The sequence below is a fragment of the Clarias gariepinus genome, chromosome 11 (assembly GCF_024256425.1).
Source record: "Clarias gariepinus isolate MV-2021 ecotype Netherlands chromosome 11, CGAR_prim_01v2, whole genome shotgun sequence".
NCBI lineage: Eukaryota > Metazoa > Chordata > Actinopteri > Siluriformes > Clariidae > Clarias > Clarias gariepinus.
This window is the reverse complement of record NC_071110.1, coordinates 25,635,386-25,653,063: the sequence shown is the minus strand read 5'-3', so window position 1 is coordinate 25,653,063 and position 17,678 is coordinate 25,635,386. Positions and strand designations below refer to the sequence as shown.

At 37.9% G+C, this 17,678-nt stretch overlaps 1 protein-coding gene across 1 annotated transcript in view; it reads left to right on the top strand.

The window, feature by feature from the left end:
• LOC128533105 (alpha-2-macroglobulin-like) overlaps positions 1-17,678 on the top strand; it is a 40,999-nt gene that overhangs the window by 14,403 nt on the left and 8,918 nt on the right. The window contains exons 16-27 of the mRNA XM_053507308.1: positions 1,065-1,152; positions 1,724-1,838; positions 2,236-2,461; positions 2,539-2,665; positions 4,272-4,393; positions 4,480-4,531; positions 4,653-4,736; positions 12,336-12,512; positions 12,594-12,669; positions 12,816-12,972; positions 15,508-15,582; positions 15,729-15,891. Of these exons, the coding sequence (XP_053363283.1) occupies positions 1,065-1,152; positions 1,724-1,838; positions 2,236-2,461; positions 2,539-2,665; positions 4,272-4,393; positions 4,480-4,531; positions 4,653-4,736; positions 12,336-12,512; positions 12,594-12,669; positions 12,816-12,972; positions 15,508-15,582; positions 15,729-15,891 (1,462 nt within the window). The remainder of the gene's footprint in view (positions 1-1,064; positions 1,153-1,723; positions 1,839-2,235; positions 2,462-2,538; positions 2,666-4,271; positions 4,394-4,479; positions 4,532-4,652; positions 4,737-12,335; positions 12,513-12,593; positions 12,670-12,815; positions 12,973-15,507; positions 15,583-15,728; positions 15,892-17,678) is intronic.

Genomic DNA, 17,678 nt, shown 5'->3' with positions numbered 1-17,678 from the left:
GTATTAGGCACAAACTTCGCTGAGTGATGATGGTAGAATAATTATAAAGGTCTTGACTAAAACAACATGCATGAGGCATTATTTTATGCAATGGAAAAGTACTCTAACTAGTTACTTTTATCAGAAAGTAATGCTGTAATGTAACCAACTACTTTTTAATGACAATAATTTTCCAACGTGATTAGTTATTTGAAAAAGTAACGTCGCCCAACAATGCTTGTGAAACAGGACTAATTCACTTCCCTGTTTTAACAATTAAGTTCAACATAAATGTAAATGGACAAGGATAGTTTTATTCAGGAAAATGGGGAATGTAATGGGTTTTAGGAAGGAAGGAAAGAAAAAAAGAGTGGGGAAAAGTGAGGATGTGCATGTGTGGGTCCAGAGGCAGTGCCTAGACCTGGCAAGTGATGGCAGCGGGAGAGTGAGCTGCTGCATGGCCAGCTGGCCAGTCAGTATGGCCAACCTCGATCCTCCGGTAACTGCAGCGGCAATCCCACCTGGAAAAGGGGCTCTTAAAATTAAAAGCAGCGGCCTTTTCCTCTCTGACAGCTGGATCATGAAGGCTGGCTCTTGGCGAAAGTGAAAGTGCCGCGGCAGCACATGCAGTCCTTTAGCTGCACACCTCACTTGTAAAGAGCGGAGCCAGCCCAATGGTCCTTTAATGATATCTCTGGCCATCCATGCCAGATTTAATGGCCCTGCCCCTTTACATACCTGCTGAATTTGAGGGCACATGCCAAGTGAGCCCATTGGAGTAAGCAAGGGGGAAAGAAAGATTTAGGTGCACACCCGTCACTGATGCCTCTCTACAGGAATATTCTGAAATGACTGCATCATATATATAAATAATTGGTAAGAGGTGGCACAAAGGATATTTAAGTTAGTTAACACATTCAAGTTTTCCTGCCCTATAATACCAAATACATTTAATATAAAGGATGCTTAATTATTTCATTTTACATACATGCTATTTACACATATTATTTTATTTAATGCATTATTAAATATTGCATTTATAATAACAGTATTATTTATAATAATGACTTATTATTATTTAACAGGGAGTGGGGCTGAAGATGGCAACAAATTTGGCTATTAGAGCTCCTCATTGTTTGGTGTACAAAGGCGAGCAATATCATCGCAGATATGGTACATCCAAACCCATACTTGTTCCTCTTATACACATTATGGTTTATTAAATACTCTATTAATTAGGTACATTACATTTTACTTTACATATTATAATATAACAGTATCTGTAGTACGAAGCCTTTGGAGTATTGCTCTTATCAGTATATCTGTAACTGCTATACAGTACTTTGCTGTTTTTTTTTTTTTTTTTTTACAAATAAAATCTCCTGTCTTATTTATTTTCATTTATGATCTTAGTCCAGAATAAATATTGAATTAGTGTACATATCGTTAACTAATCATTATCCATATTCTATCTAAACTCTGACAGGGAAAAGCAGTTTTAAGAGTACTTATAGGGTTAGGGTCTTTTAAAAGTTTTATTCTTTATGAGACTCTATATGCTTTGTTAGAGTAATTACAATTAGGTGTACAAAACAGGAATAGATTATATTAGGAATAGTGTTAATTATGTACATTTGAATTATCTACTTTAGAGTTAGTAACTCTAGTACCAACTCTAAAGTACTTTACAGTTGGTAACTGGCTAAAATAATATTCACTTATTCATTTTGATTGTCATTGTAAGGGGAGCATGGGTCACGTGGTCAGTTTGATTATCAAACTGGGGCATCTAGAAGAGACATTGAGACAGCTCGCAAATTCTTCCCAGAAACGTGGTTATGGCAGCTGACTAAAGTGGGGTTAGTAAATTAATATATTACTTTGACTTACTTTACTGCATTTTAATTATAAAGTGAACAATATCATCCACCAGTATAAAAACAGTCCACAAACATAATGCACATTTGTAGCTTTTGATGTAATAATCCCACAAATATAACAAATAGCTGTAACATTTAAAGGGATTTGTTGCATTTTGGGGAAGATGAAAATCTTCAGCTTTCAATTTGCATCTCCCCACAAACTTAATATTTTAATTAGTATTATGTTTGTGGGATAGTTTCATTAATAGCTAGAGATTTCCATTGCATTTGTGGTTTCTTACGCTTATGGGCAGTTTCATGTTGACAGGTGTTGCTGACAGAATAATGCATGCTCTTTTTTGAAAAGTGATTGATTGTGTTTATTTTCCCCCAGGGACTCAGGATCAGTACAGCTTCCTGTCACTGTTCCTGACACCATCACCACTTGGGAGACAGAGGTTTTCTGTGCGTCCTCTCAGGGTCTGGGACTGGCTCCTCCTGTTCAGCTTACTGTATTTCAGCCCTTTTTTCTGGAGCTCTCGTTACCCTACTCTATTATCAGGGGAGAAGTTTTTGAGTTGAAGGCCACGGTCTTCAATTATCTTTCGAAATGCATTATGGTATTGTAAGGACAAGATTTTATGCCTTATGTCAACTAAATTCTACAACAAATTAATTACCTGTGTCCCATCGACAGGTTAAAGTGACTCCAGCCCTTTCCCTAGAGTACAAACTGGAACCTTCTTCTGATGGCGAGTATTCCTCCTGCCTGTGTGCAAATGGCAGAAAGACCTTCAAATGGACGCTAATTCCCTCTGTACTTGGTTAGTCCTGGAACTTTATTAAACTAGCTCGACAAACTCTATACTTCTGTCAGTAAAACTCGAACTTTAATGTTAACAAAGATGTATGTAATTTGGTTGAATGTAAGCCAACTTTTTTCCCATCTATGTTGATCATCATAAATTAATACTATTTAAATGACTACTACTGTTTAAATGACTGTGTTGAAAAATAGCGGCAATTACCTGCCAAAGGAATTCTTACTGTTACACTGCACACGCAATATCGATTTTTTATCAAATTTCATCAGAACTACATTAGAAAATTAAGGAGCCCAAAGGCTTTAATCAGTTCAACAGAATTATAAATAAATAAATAAAAAACATTTTAATATGAAAATTTGAAAAAACATTTAAAGAAATAAATAAAATATTTTTTTGCTTCAAATTCAAACTTTATTTGCCACATACACAGTCATACACAGTACAATATGCAGTGAAATGCTTCTACACCATTCACATTTTTAGGTCCAGGGGGAGAAGGTTCATTTAGAGTTACCAGCCTCAAAAATCACCAATTAACAGCACATTGGCTTAGAGCCCTTATGAAGCTTTTACAGATCATGAATAGCATATACATCTCAACATTAACTGTTCAAAGGTGATTATTGCATATTTTGGATGTCTTTAGCATTGCTTCAAATTCAAATTAAAATTAAAATTTTATTTGTCACATACACAAGCATACACAGTACGAAATGTAGTGAAATGCATTATACGACTGCCATTGACCCTAAAAGAGAATTAAAGTTTACAAATAAGAAATAAATATGAATAAAAGAAATACGATAGAAATTAAATAAAAATTTTAATTAAACTAGGAAAAATAGAACTAAAAATAAAAATAGAAAAAGAAATGTGCTTTACAATGTAGAAAGAAATCAAAACCAGAAACAACCATGAAATTAGAAAGTAATCACTAACTTTTTTTATTACTACTGTAATAAAAACCTACTAATGTTAGTTTTAATAAGCTACCGGTGACTTGATGTTCTTTGACTTTGTGTTTTTACGTTTTATGGGGGCAAATATTTTTTTTTATGAAAAAAAAAAAAAGACACTTTTTTTTTTAAAATACTTAACAGGTGTACTTGGCCTTAGCCCAGGGCATCCCAAACGAGAGATATCAACTCCATATAGGATTACTTGATTAACGAATGGAGTAGCAAAAAAAAAGTTTCCTATTTTGTTTTATTCATTGGTTTTACAAATTAAGACATTTCGACAAGCCACATTTAAGGTAATAGGCCACATGCTATTTTATTTTATTTTATTTTTACTGTCTGGACACCCTGCCGTAGGGTAGCTAAAAAAATAAAGGTTTTCATTAGTTAGTTAGTTTATACTTATGTGTAAATTTGAGTAAATGCTAATTTAATTGGATATTGAAGAAGCTTGTCCAACCATACCTGTCATGTTTCTAACAAAATCCCTTTAAACAATGCAACTGTGCTGATGTGTGTGAAAATATCGAGAACATACAACATTATAGTCTTACAACTTATTTTTTCATGCCATTTGAAAATTGATGCAGTATATTTTTAACAATAGCAATTAACTCTTTTTAATTCTTGTCAATATTATATAGGAGTCTTGAATGTGACAGTGAGTGCAGAGGCAGAACAATCCCAGGCTGTGTGTGACAATGAGATTGTGAGTGTTCCAGAGAGGGGCCGTATTGACACTATTACACGAAGTCTGATTGTACAGGTCGGTGCCATAGAAATAATGATATTTTTTAATATGTTAAAAGTTCTTTATTAGGCTAGGATTTAATAATACTATTTTTTCTTTAGGCTGAAGGAAATGAGAAGACCAGGAGCCAGACCTGGTTATTATGTCCACAGGGTTAAGCTTGCAAATATTTTTGCATTTTCATTCATATCAAGTTTGGTTTGTTTAAAAATGATGCACGTACATTCTTCGATTGTGCAACAAAGATGAACTTTCATTTCATCTCTCTTTCTAGGAAAGAGTGTCTCTGAAGAGTTAGAGCTGAATCTTCCTGAAAATGCAATACAGGGATCAGCACGAGCTTCTGTTTCAGTACTTGGTAAGACTATGAGGCATGTACTCACTCACTTATCGTCTATACCACTTTGATCATGTATACACATCCCAGGAGACTTGGCACAAAGCGGAGAGTGACACACACATACACGCTCATTCACACACTAAGGGAAATTTGGAAACATAAGTTAGCCTAACTTGCATAGTCTTTTGACTGTGGGAGGAAACCAGAGTACACGAAGTAAACCCACCAAGTATGGACAGAACATGCAAACTCCATGCACACACACCTAAGGAGGGAATCAAACATGGAATGTGGAGGCACAAGGCAACAGTGCTAACCATTAAGCCACTGTGCTGACTGAGGCATGCATGTATAGTATAAAAGTAATTATAAAGGCTATAAAACCATGGGCATCGCTAGGCCATTTTAAGGGGGGCTTCGCCCCCCTAACATTTGTACTTAGCCCCCCTAAAAATTCTCCATAAACTTTACAGAAATTTTTATTTAAACAGAAACTATTTTTTACATTTTTTATGTCTGCCAGTTTCCAACAAAAAGCAGCAGTATTGTCAAAGAATGAACAGATAAATGTTTGACAATATTGGCACCCACACAGTTTATTCAATTGTCCAGCCTCATAGTTGTGTTGTTTATATTGCTAATCAATGTAAGTTTAGAGTTATATGCTGTTTTCTGGTTACAGTTTTCTGATTGTGCCTGTACATAGAAAAAGGTTTATACGATAAACAGCGTGTGTGATCAAGAAGACTCATTTACTCAGTACTGATTCTGAACAAGCCAAATATGTGTTAAACATCTATTGGGTAAAATCCCCATCTTAACTGAAAATTCTAGAAACGCCCATGTATGAAACTATAAGTTCTCTTTTTCTTATGTACTGTGCAAAATCACTTGTGTATAATTTTTCCTCTGCAGTTTCCAGATTTGTCTTGGTCAGGGATGTTAAAGATAACCCCCTGTCCTATATGGTTTTTTTTGGTGTGTGTTTCTCCTGCTCTATCACACCCACCTTGATTCAGAAAAGATTAATTAACTGATTAGTTAAATCATTAAAGCACTAAAATGTGCATAACAAGGGGCCCTCTATAACCAAGATTGGGAATCTGTGCTTTAGAAGACCAATGCAATATAGTAAATGCAACATATAATGGATATAATATGGCCCCAATAAAATATTTGGATACTTAAGCAACTCTTAAAAAGTGTGAAATTCACTGAATTAAAGAAATTATAAGATATCACAGGCCCCCATTTTTAACAAACTTGATTAGCTTCAATACACAGACATACATTATATTGTAATAAGTGATAGACCACTATAAAATGGTCAGTTCCTCAAGTAACATTTTGTATAGGTGCGTGTTTGTTAAAATAAAGCTGTTTATTTTACGCTAATTCAAAATTATTATTTTTTTTATTTACAGCAGTTAGTCTAAGTATTTAAAGAAAATTAAAACATACTGTATCACGTAACAAAAAGATGAATTGTTTGCAGATCTTAAACGATTTAAGGAAATCTTTCTGTTCTTAATTATTTTAAACCAATATAGTACTAATGTTTTAACTAAGAAGCATCCAAAAATCAGTATTAGGTGAAATAACCCTAAACTGCAGCCACGGCTTTTATGCTTCTTGGCATGCTCTCCACCTGTCTTTCACATTGCCGTGAAATAACCTTATTAAAATTTAGGCAGCTTAGCTTTGTTTAATGAATTGTGACCATCCCTCCTCCTCTTGATCACATTCCAGAGGTTTCCAAATGGGATCTGATGGTCCTACATCCACACCTTAACTGAGTTGACTGTTTGGTATTAAGTATTGTCTTGTTGGGAAACATACAGTAGTCAGAGCAAAAGGAAGCAAATGTTTTATATGTGTGTGTGTGTCTCACAGAAGGCTGGTAAAAGAATGCAGACTAGACATAATTGTTTAATTTAAGATTTTATTAAACAAAAAAAAATCCAACTGAGGTGGCACGTTGGTGTAGTGGTTAGCACTGTCGCCTTGCACCTCCAGGGTCCGGTTCGATTCCCGGCCAGGCTTGATTTCCGTCTCTGTGTGCATGGAATTTGCATGTTCTTCCTGTGCTTGGTAGGTTTCCTCTGAGTACTTCGGTTTCCTCCCACAGTCCAAAGACATGTAGGTTAGGTAAATTTGTGTTCTCAAATTGCCCATAGTGTGTGAGTCTGTTTATGTGTGTGCCTTGCAATGGATTGGCACCCTGTCCAGGGTGTACCTCGCCTCTTGCCCTACAGTAAGTCTCCTGGGATAGGCTCCAGGTCACTGCGACCCTGAATACAGGATAAAGCAGTATAGAAGATGAGTGAGTGAATGAAAAAAAAATCTAACTTTACAGAAACAGATGCAACGCAAAGAATGACTAAATAAAAGAGCTTTATATCTATCTATCCATCTCTCTCTCTCTCTCTATACATACATATACAGTCGTGGCCAAAGGTTTCGGAAATGACACAAATATTAGTTTTCACAAAGTTTGCTGCTAAACTGCTTTTAGATCTTTGTTTCAGTTGTTTCTGTGATGTACTGAAATATATAATTATAAGCGCTTCATACATTTCAAAGGCTTTTATCGACAATTACATGACATTTATGCAAAGAGTCAGTATTTGCAGTGTTGGCCTTTCTTTTTCAAGACCTCTGCAATTTCGACTGGGCATGCTCTCAATTAACTTCTGGGCCAAATCCTAACTGATAGCAACTTATTCTTTCATAATCACTTCTTGGAGTTTGTCAGAATTAGTGGGTTTTTGTTTGTCCACCCGCCTCTTGAGGATTGACCCAGCCACTTAGTTATTTTGTCTTATGGCACGGTGCTACATCATGCTGGAAAATGCATTGGTTTTCACCAAACTGTTGTTGGCTTGTTGAAAGAGGTTGCTGTTGGAGGGTGTTTTGGTACCATTCTTTATTCATGGCTGTGTTTTTGGCCAAAATTGTAAGTGAGCCCACTCCCTTGGATAGGAAGCAACCCCAAATTCAAATTTTTATTTGTCACATACACAGTCATACACAGTACGAAATGTAGTGAAATGCTTATACGACCGACAGTGACCTTAAATTAAATTAAAGCTTATAAGTAATAAATAAATACGATAGGAAAATTAAATTGAACTAGGATAAAAAGAGAACTAAAAATAGAAATATTCTGTACATAAAAATAGGAATATACTGTACAAATAGAAATATACTGTACAAGAACATTTAAGAAACTGAGAAATTGATATTTTGTCATGTTGTGCTAGTGGGCATGGTGTGGCAGGCATAGATGCAGAGGGGGATGATGTTGAATAAACAAACCAAATAAGAACCAAACATGAACAAAGGAAGTTGGCTTTACATTGGAGCATACTATAAACAAACTCAAACAACTAATACACAGACTATTGTTTACACACACTAATAGACAGTACAGACATGGGATACAAACCGGACGAGACAAGACACACTAAACAGCCTAGCGGACTAAACACAAGGGACAATACATGCAAGGGGCTAAACACACACAAGACCGACTTGGTTAGGCCTACTAGCTGTTATGCACATTAGGAGCTATGCTAGCTAGTAGCTAAACAGGCTAGTAGCCAGAGACCCAAGGGATGAACAGACTAGGTACACAGCAGACTAGGTATGCAACAGACTAAGAACTCTAAAGGTTAGTAGCTAAACAGGTTAGACTATATTATTATTATTATTCCTAAACAGACTATAATCTAAACGGTCGAGGAGAATAGACAGACTCGAAGACTAGACAGACTATGATCTAAGCAGGTTAGTAGTGCACTGATTAGTATTTAAACAGACTAAGAGCTAAACATGCAAAGGGGGTTACTCACACATGAGGGTAGACACAAAAGGTTAATTCTCCTAGAGGCTAATCCTGCTAGAAGACACAGAGACAAACTAAATAATGACAAATATAAACTTAACTTAAAGCTCCATAAACCAAATGCCAACTAAACAAACCTAAACAGAACATAACAAGAGAAAACAAAACCCACTTAACAGAACAGAAATTGACATTAATGCTCGACCCAGTTTCCCAGAACAACTATTTATAACATGACTAATGAGCTACCTCGTTCAGGTGAGCACCCGCATCACCTGACCGAGGTGCCTTCTGGGAAACTGAGTCTACCAACAAACTACAAACTAAAAACAGTGCCCTTTAGTGGGCAACCCTTACATTTTTGGAAGAAAGATGGTGTGCAAATATGAATAGAAAAAAAGTGTCTTTGTGCAATGGGTATTAAAGTGTCTTTGTGCAATGGTCCAGAATGTAAACGTAACCATGTAGTGTAGATGTGAAGGTAGATGTGCTCCAGCTTGGTGGTGAGTGTGGAGGGAATTATAGTATTAAATGCAGAGCTGTAGTCGATGAAGAGCCTTTTCACATAATTCCCCCTCTGAGTATCCAGGTGACTGAGTGATGTGTGGAGGAGATGAGAGATAGCGTCATCCGTAGAGCGGTTTGGACGGTAAGCGAACTGTAGTGGGTCCAGTGTGTCTGGTAGTGAAGAAATGATGAAGTCTCTGACCAGGCATTCAAAGCACTTCATCACTACTGAGGTGAGGGCTACAGGGCGATAATCGTTGAAGGAAACAGGATGAGTTTTTTTCGGAACAGGAACAATGATGGACTCTTTGAAGCATGTGGGGATCACTGACTGAGATAAAAAGATGTTGAATATCTCAGTGAACTTTTCTGGTGTTTACTCTCTTGAAGGCTCTCCTCACGTCATGCTCGGAGATGATGAACGCGTTTCTGGTGCTTGCAGTGTCTTCCTGTCTGCAGCCGTTAGCGCTGCTAGCATTAGCATTGCTAGCATCTTTAGCTGCAGCCTCGAAGCGAGCATAGAAAGTGTTCAGCTCATCTGCCAGAGTCACGTCCGCGTTCGTCATACCGGTTGTTGTTGCTTTATAATCCGTAATTGTCCTTAGTCCCTGCCACAGGCTCCTAGAGTCACTCTGTTGGAGTTGTGACTCTAGTTTCCTTCTGTAGCGCTGCTTCGCCTCTTTCACCGCCTTCCGGACGTTATACGATGCAGCCTTGTATGGTTCCATGTCCCCCGACGCAAGTCCCGTGTTGTAGGCAGCAGTGCGAGATCTCAGAGCGTCGCGGATGGTTTTATCCACCCACAGCTTCTGGTTGGGAAACGTTCTAATAGTCTTTTTTTCCATGGTATCATCCGCTAGTTTCCCAATGTATCCCACAACCGCTTCCGTAAACACGCTGACGTCATCATCGGAGCTGTTCCTAAACATGTCCCAGTCTGCGTCATCGAGTGCATCCTGTAAAGCAGCCACCTATTGATCCATCCAGTGTGGCACCTCCCTCTGAACCGGAACTTCCTGTTTCAACCTTTGTTTGTATTTGGCATGAGGAAGATGGCGGCGTGGTCAGATTTACCAAACGGAGGGAGAGATTGTGGCTTGTACCCGTCCTTCACTGTCGTGTAACAGTGGTCTAATTTCCTTTTGCCCCTGGTGGGCAGGTGATGTGCTGATAAAAGTTTGGCGCTGCGTGTTTGAGGTTGGCACTGTTAAAGTCCCCCGCCACAATAAGCACAGCGTCCCGGTGTTGTGTTTGGTGCTGTGTGAGTGCCTCATGCAGCTCGCATAAGGCAGTGTCTGTGTCCGCTTGTGGTGGAATATACACGGCACTGATTATGACCGATGTGAATCTACCGAGGTAGGCTCCTGGCCCTGAGGTCATCGAGCTTGTTTTCCAGTGACTGGACGTTGGCGAGCAGTATACTAGGCAGAGGTTTGCGGTGTGCACGGGCTCTCAGCCTGTTCCTGACGCCAGCCATCTTGGAATATCCACACATGAATAGTCTCAGGATGCTTTACTCTTGGCATGACACAGGACTAATGGTAGCGCTCACCTTTTCTTTTCCGGACAAGCCTTTTTCCAGATGCCCCAAACAATCGGAAAGAGGCTTCATCTGAGAATATGACTTTGCCCCAGTCCTTAGCAGTCCATTCACCATACTTTCTGCAGAAGATCAATCTGTCCCTGATGTTTTTTTTTTTTGGAGAGAAGTGGCTTCTTTGCTGCTTTTCTTGACACCAGGCCATCTTCCAAAAGTCTTCGCCCCACTGTGCGTGCAGATGCCTCCACACCCCCCTGCTGCCATTCCTGAGCAAGCTCTGCAATGGTGGCACTCCTATCCCGCAGCTGAATCCTCTTTAGAAGACGATCCTGGCGCTTGCTAGACTTTCTTGGACGACCCAGAAGCCTTCTCAACAAGAATGTAACCTCTTCCCTTAAAGTTCTTGATGATCCTATAAATTGTTGATTTAGGTGCAATCTTAGTAGCCACAATATCCTTGCCTGTGACGGCATTTTTATGCAACGCAATGATGGCTGCATGCGTTTCTTTGCAGGTCACCATGGTTAACAATGGAAAAACAATGATTTCAACCATCACATGTCAAGTCTGCCATTCTAACCCAATCAGCCTGACATAATGATCTCCAGCCTTGTGCTCGTCAACATTCTCAGCTGAGTTAACAAGACGATTACTGAAATGATCTCAGCAGGTCCTTTAATGACAGCAATGAAATGCAGTGGAAAGGCTTTTTTGGGATTAAGTTAATTTTCATGGCAAAGAAGGACTATGCAGTTCATCTGATCACTTTTCAACATTCTGGAGTATATGCGAATTGCTATTATAAAAACTTAAGCAGCAACTTTTCCAATTTTCAATATTTATGTAATTCTCAAAACTTTTGGCCACAATTGTGTGTGTGTATATATATATATATATATATATATATATACAGAGAATATACTTTTTGTACAATTATTGGGCAAGTTGCATTTTTGAGGATTAATTTTATTATTGAACAACTACAGTGCTCTCAATTAATCCAAAAGTTTTGATACACATCAAACCTAAATATTTAAAAAAGTAAAAGTGAGGCTTTTTTAGGAGAATATATATGTGCGCACAATTATTGACCAACTATTAGTGTGCAGAATTATTAAGCAACTAAATGAAAAACAAAAAATTTCCCATCTCAATTGTTTATTTTTGTCTGTTAAAGTGAGAATAATACACAAACAATTTTAAATTTACAAATAAACCTTTCTGACTAATAAAGCCACTCTTCTTTTCAATAACAGTCATTCATGAAGGCTGTCAGTTTCTTGATGTGTTGACAATCAAAATTTTGTGCAGACACTATTCAGAGAGGTGTATTGTTGTCCTTTACTCTTTTTTTTTAAGAAGGGCCCACAAGTTCTCAATTAGATTCTGGTCAGAAGGGAGGGGGCCAAGGCATTTTTTTTTCTTCTTTAAGGCCGTTACTGGCCATGCAGTGGAGTACAGCACTTTACTTTGTAGCGCACTTGATTTATTTGGTTAAAATTGTATATAAACCGAATAAATACGCCAGTTTCAATATAATTTAGCTAAATAGATAGAAAATATTAATTCAATTCAATGCAAGGTAAAACTCCCTGAGATGGCAGTAGGAAGGAACCTTGAGAGGAACTAGACTCAACAAAAAACTCATTTGGGTGATAACGGTTAACAGGGATTGATCTGCATTCATAGTGTGTGTTAGGAATATTATTGTGTTCTTTTGTAGGAGACATACTTGGCCGTGCATTAAATAATCTGGGTGGACTGCTGAAGATGCCATATGGCTGCGGAGAACAAAACATTGCTCTCCTTGCCCCAAACATCTATATTCTTCAGTATCTAGAAAGCACTGAGCAACTCACGACAGCTATCCTTGAGAGGGCTACTGGTTTCCTTAAAAGTGGTAAAATTATCTTTCTATTTTTTTTATTTTATTTTACAGATCAGCACTAAATTCATGAGTCACTTATTTGTTTTTACACAGGCTACCAGAGGCAGTTAAACTATAAGCATTTTAGTGGTGCATATAGCACATTTGGCAGAGGAGAGGAGAATACATGGTAAACATTTACAGTATTTAAGCAAGCCATGAGGTAGACATGTAGTGTTTATGATTTAAAATATTTTTACTTGTTTTTCAATTTAGTTATCATCATCTTTTCTGGAATGTAAAAAAATATATATATAACCAAATCTCCATCAACAGGTTAACTGCTTTTGTCTTGAGGACGTTTGGAAAAGCACAACGTTATATCTTTATTGATTCAGAAATCATCTCTAGTGCAAAGAAATGGCTCATAAGTATGCAGAGATCAGATGGGTGTTTTAGAAGACAGGGGAGTCTGTTCAATAATAGAATGAAGGTATGTTTACTACTTAGTCAAACCACTGTCGCCACACAAAACACTCACTCACTCATTATCATTACTACATAATTCTGTATTCAGGGTCGCAGGGAGCCTGGAGCCTATCCCTGGACCCTTAGGGCATCAATCCATCACAGGACACACAGACATACACACACTTACACACCTATTCACACATTGAGAACACTAATCTACATGTTTTGAAACACACCAAGCATGGAGAGAACATGCAAACTCCATGAACACAGAGACGGGAATTGAACCTTGCCGGGAATTAAACACAGACCCTGGAGGTGCAAGGTGACAGTGCTAACCACTACACCACTGTGCCTTTCCACACAAAACACATTTCTCAATAAATGTATTCAACCTTTTATTTATCTATACAGTAGGTAGTCAACCAGAATGCCTATTACCGCTATGGTCACCTCCGCGGCAAAACAACAGTGGTCAAAATAAATTAGTCCCATTTCAAAGTCTTTCATGAAATGACCGCCAGGTGGTGCAAAGAGACATTTTGCAAAACAGCTACAATTAAGTAGAGCCTAAGTCATACAAAAGTCATAACAATATGCTGTATCGAAGAAATACTACACTGAGGGTAATATCCACATAAAAGTACTTTAAACAACAAACATGAAAAATCAGAAACAGAGCTATTGACAATTACTGTACAATAAAAAAGTAAAAACAGGTTAAATGTTTAGACAGACGTTTACTAGCTGACAATTTTATATGTGAATAAACTGTTAGATATCTGTTTATATCTGTCTATTGTTATTATTTTTTAAAAATTTATAAGATATCTAAATTTAAAATAACAAAAAATATTTCATAAAATAATGTAAATGTTTTTTAGAATTTATTTTTAGGGATTTTGTAAAATGAATGAAGTATAATTAGGGCCTCTTAATTTGCTATTCGTTCTTGGTTGTTGTTGTTTTAGTGTTACTGTGTCACAGTATTACTGTGCTTTACAATGTCGGACAACATTCAAATGCAAATAGTGCGATTACTTTCAACCCTCTGGGGTCTGAGGCCTTTCTGAAGATCTGCAGTGCTCTGCTCAAATTAGTGTAAATTTCAGATCTTTACTAAATTTCACTTATTTACATAGAGCACAAAATAAGCTTTCATAATGTGACTGATGTAAATATGTTAAGTTAATGTGTTAAAGTACACATACAAGAACATACAATTTTCAAACTTTCAAGGAGTAAAACAGTAAAAAATGGAGAATACACAAACCTCACAGAACTGAGTTAATGAAAGTCTTGGGTGTGTGCCCACAACAAAACAACTAAATTATAACACTCAGAAAGACTTTATTTGGGGTAAAGTGATTAATGTGCCTTTTTTTTTTTTTTTTTTTTTTAGCATAGCCTCCCTGACTTTTCATAAGACCTACTGTAAGGCCTCAAGTGACACCAGTACTCTATTGATGTGTCAGCTGTTCACACCTATGCATTCAGATTCCTCACACATTGGCGCACTCTCCCACATCGCAAAATGCAGCGTTTATTAAGCAAGTATATATTTGTGCTCACAAGGCAGTGCTTATTACGGGAGTCTATATTTGTGTTTTGTTGCATTTCTGCAGTACTACTATTGATGTTTATTTTACTCCCACTTTGCAAAAGGCAGTGCCTATTTAGCAAGTATAAATTTGTTGTTTTTCTGGCGCACTACCACTGCTCCAACACTTCATTAACCCCGCAAAAGCCGCCACCCCTATGAAACACCCCCATAAATCACACACACTCGAATCCAAAGAGTGGCAGACCAAAGGCAAAATCAACAACAGTACCCTAGAAAAGCAATAGATTTTTTTTTATTTAAGCCCTTGTTGTCACTCTCCCCAAACAGCGCAGCAATAAGCATTTACTTACATCTGAACAGAGTCGTTTACACAAATCGTCGTTTACAGAGTCGTTTACACAATATAGAATAATGCACCATGTTTGCTCTCATTATTTTACAAAATCATAATGATTTGTCATCATTGTAAGTGCACTTAAATAAAAGTAAAGTCTTATAAAGGTTATGTAGCTTAATACTAGTTTTATTATATAGTTTTTGCACATTAATGTGACAATAAATGTGGCACACCCACTTTTTCTGATGCACACCCGGAGTCTGTTTTCTGGCTGCACTGGGGTTACACATGATAAAAACTAAAGGCTCACTGTGTAACTTTTACTTTGCTTAAATTCAATGCAAATAAGTAACGCCTGCGTTTAATTTAAATTCGAAATTTGTAATGTAATTTTACTACTATGGTTATGAATTCATTTGAATACAATGTTTCACTTGAATTTATCTGATACCTTGTGGAGCTCTCAATGAGCTGTGGCTCATTAATCCTTGAGAGAATGAACTAAGTCTATAGTTACTGTATAGCGCCTCTTAGCGGTAAAGCCAGCCAAAGCATACCCCTAATGCCGTCGCCACAGGAAATACAGCGATAAAACTGTTATTCTGGTTAAGTACCATCTGTATATTGTGCATATATTTTTTTATTATGTGTTATAGGGTGGTGTAAATGATGATGTGACTATTACTGCCTACATCACGGCATCAATGCTCGAACTAGGTGATAAAGTCCAGGTAAGATCATTGCAATTAAGAACACTAAATAAATAGTTTATAGTTAAATTAAATTGTAAATACTGTATATTTCTAACCAAGTCAAGAAAAGAAAAATTATTTTAAATGTATTTTCTTTTATATGATAATGTACATTATAATTGCAGGATCCTGTTGTGAATAAAGGACTTATGTGCATCAAGTCATCTGTTAGTAATCTGGCAAACACCTACACCACTGCACTTTTAGCCTACACTTTTAGTCTGGCTGGAGAGAAAGAAGCTCGGAAGCAGCTACTAGAAGAGTTGAATAATGTTGCAATTTCAGGAGGTACTGAATTATGGAATATAACAAATTACATTTTTACCAGTTAAACTGCTGAATATATGTAAGCATTTTGTAATGTACTGTACAGTAGGTTTTACTGTACTACATTTTATACATTAAATTGGATGGTTACATATAATTCGTGAAGTAATTGGCAGCAAGAAAAATCTGAGAAACCCATCTCTGTACAACATTCAACATAAACTCAGGAGGGATCTCTGTGAACCTAACCAAAGTGTAAGTTCCCAGAGCTGGATCTGTTTCAAAACAGTTAATTCAAACAGTTGAATAAAAAGGTCGCGACTATGGCCAATTTGTTTAATGCATATAAAAGTGACAAAACTAATGTGTCAGTGTGTAGCGAGCAGACAACAGGGTGAGTAGGAGGAGTGTTGATAAGTGGTAACAGGCTCTACCATGTTGTGTCACCTTGATATAATAAGGTAAATAAAAACATGTGGAGACTTCGGAAGAAGTCTGGAAAGGCTATCGAGAATAATAGTAATGTTTTTTGATTTGTGGCTGTAAAGTTTTCCTAAAGAACTCCTCTTGTCTCATTTCTGCTTTTTTTTTCTGGGGATGTTTATGTGTTATCTCCGGCATGGGGGTTTATTCCTGTTCTGTGTCTCTTTTTTTTGAGAATCTTTATTTGTGTGTATGGCTGTTTGCAACAAGTGTGTGTAACTACTGTGACTGTGTGTGGATGTGGGAGAGTCAGAGTGGGGGAGAGAAAGAGAGAGAGCAACAGAAGTGGGAGTTACATCCCTGGTATCTGAAGTAGTCTTTGTATCTTTCATTAATCATCCCTGAACTAGCTACAGAAATAGTAAGAGGTTCTGGCTCTAGGCCCGCTGTCACAGCACCTGTCAGGCTTGGGCACGGAGACAATAGAGCTGGCTAGTGGGCTCCTCTATAATGCCATCACAAAGCATTTTAGCGACTTCAGCTTTGATGTAACAGCAGCGGGCGGTGGAGTTTTGATGTTGTGTTTTATGAGGTGGGTAAGACCCGGTTCTAAGGAGAACACATCTTGGAACTGTTATATGAGTTTATTGAGCTCATGTTGTTGTGAAGGCAAAAGGTCCTCCCCTCTCTGTACTAGCTCACAACCCTGTGCTGCAGGAGGGAGAAACACAAGAGCTGAAACAGTTTCAGTCTGTAGGTCACTGGCCCCACTCACTCCATAATGGTGTAGGGTCCCTGCCATCCGGCCAGAATCTTACAGTTGGCACTAGGTAGGAGCAGGAGTACCTTGCCCCCTGATTGGAACTCTTCGGTCTGTGTTGGCCTGTCATATGCCTCCCACTGTTCTTCTTGTGCTTTCTCCATGAGTTCTTATTATTGAATTATTGAGTTTACTTGGGTGATTTTTGACTCCATATTTTACCACATCCAACAGACTGCAGGGCCTCCTCCCAAACAGTAGTTTAAATGGGGTGAAACCTGTGAAGGCCTGGGGAGTTTCTCAGATTGCAAAGAGGATGTAAGGGGGTAGATGGTTCCAGCTATGGCCGCCTTCACTAAACACTTGCCGTAGCATCCTCTTAAGCATTTGGTTGAACCTCTCCACCTGGTCGTTGATCTGGGCCTGATAAATGGAGGTGTGGATCTGCTTCACTTGAAACAGCTGGTTGGCCCACACAACTGAAGAGCAGCACCAGCTTCTTGGCGATGGCTTTGGAAGTCACTTTCAAGAGTGGAAGGGCCTCAGGGTAGCGTGTGGCATAGTCTATTACTACCAGGACATACTCATGGTCCCTCACAGATTTTGGGCTGACCAGGTCCATCCT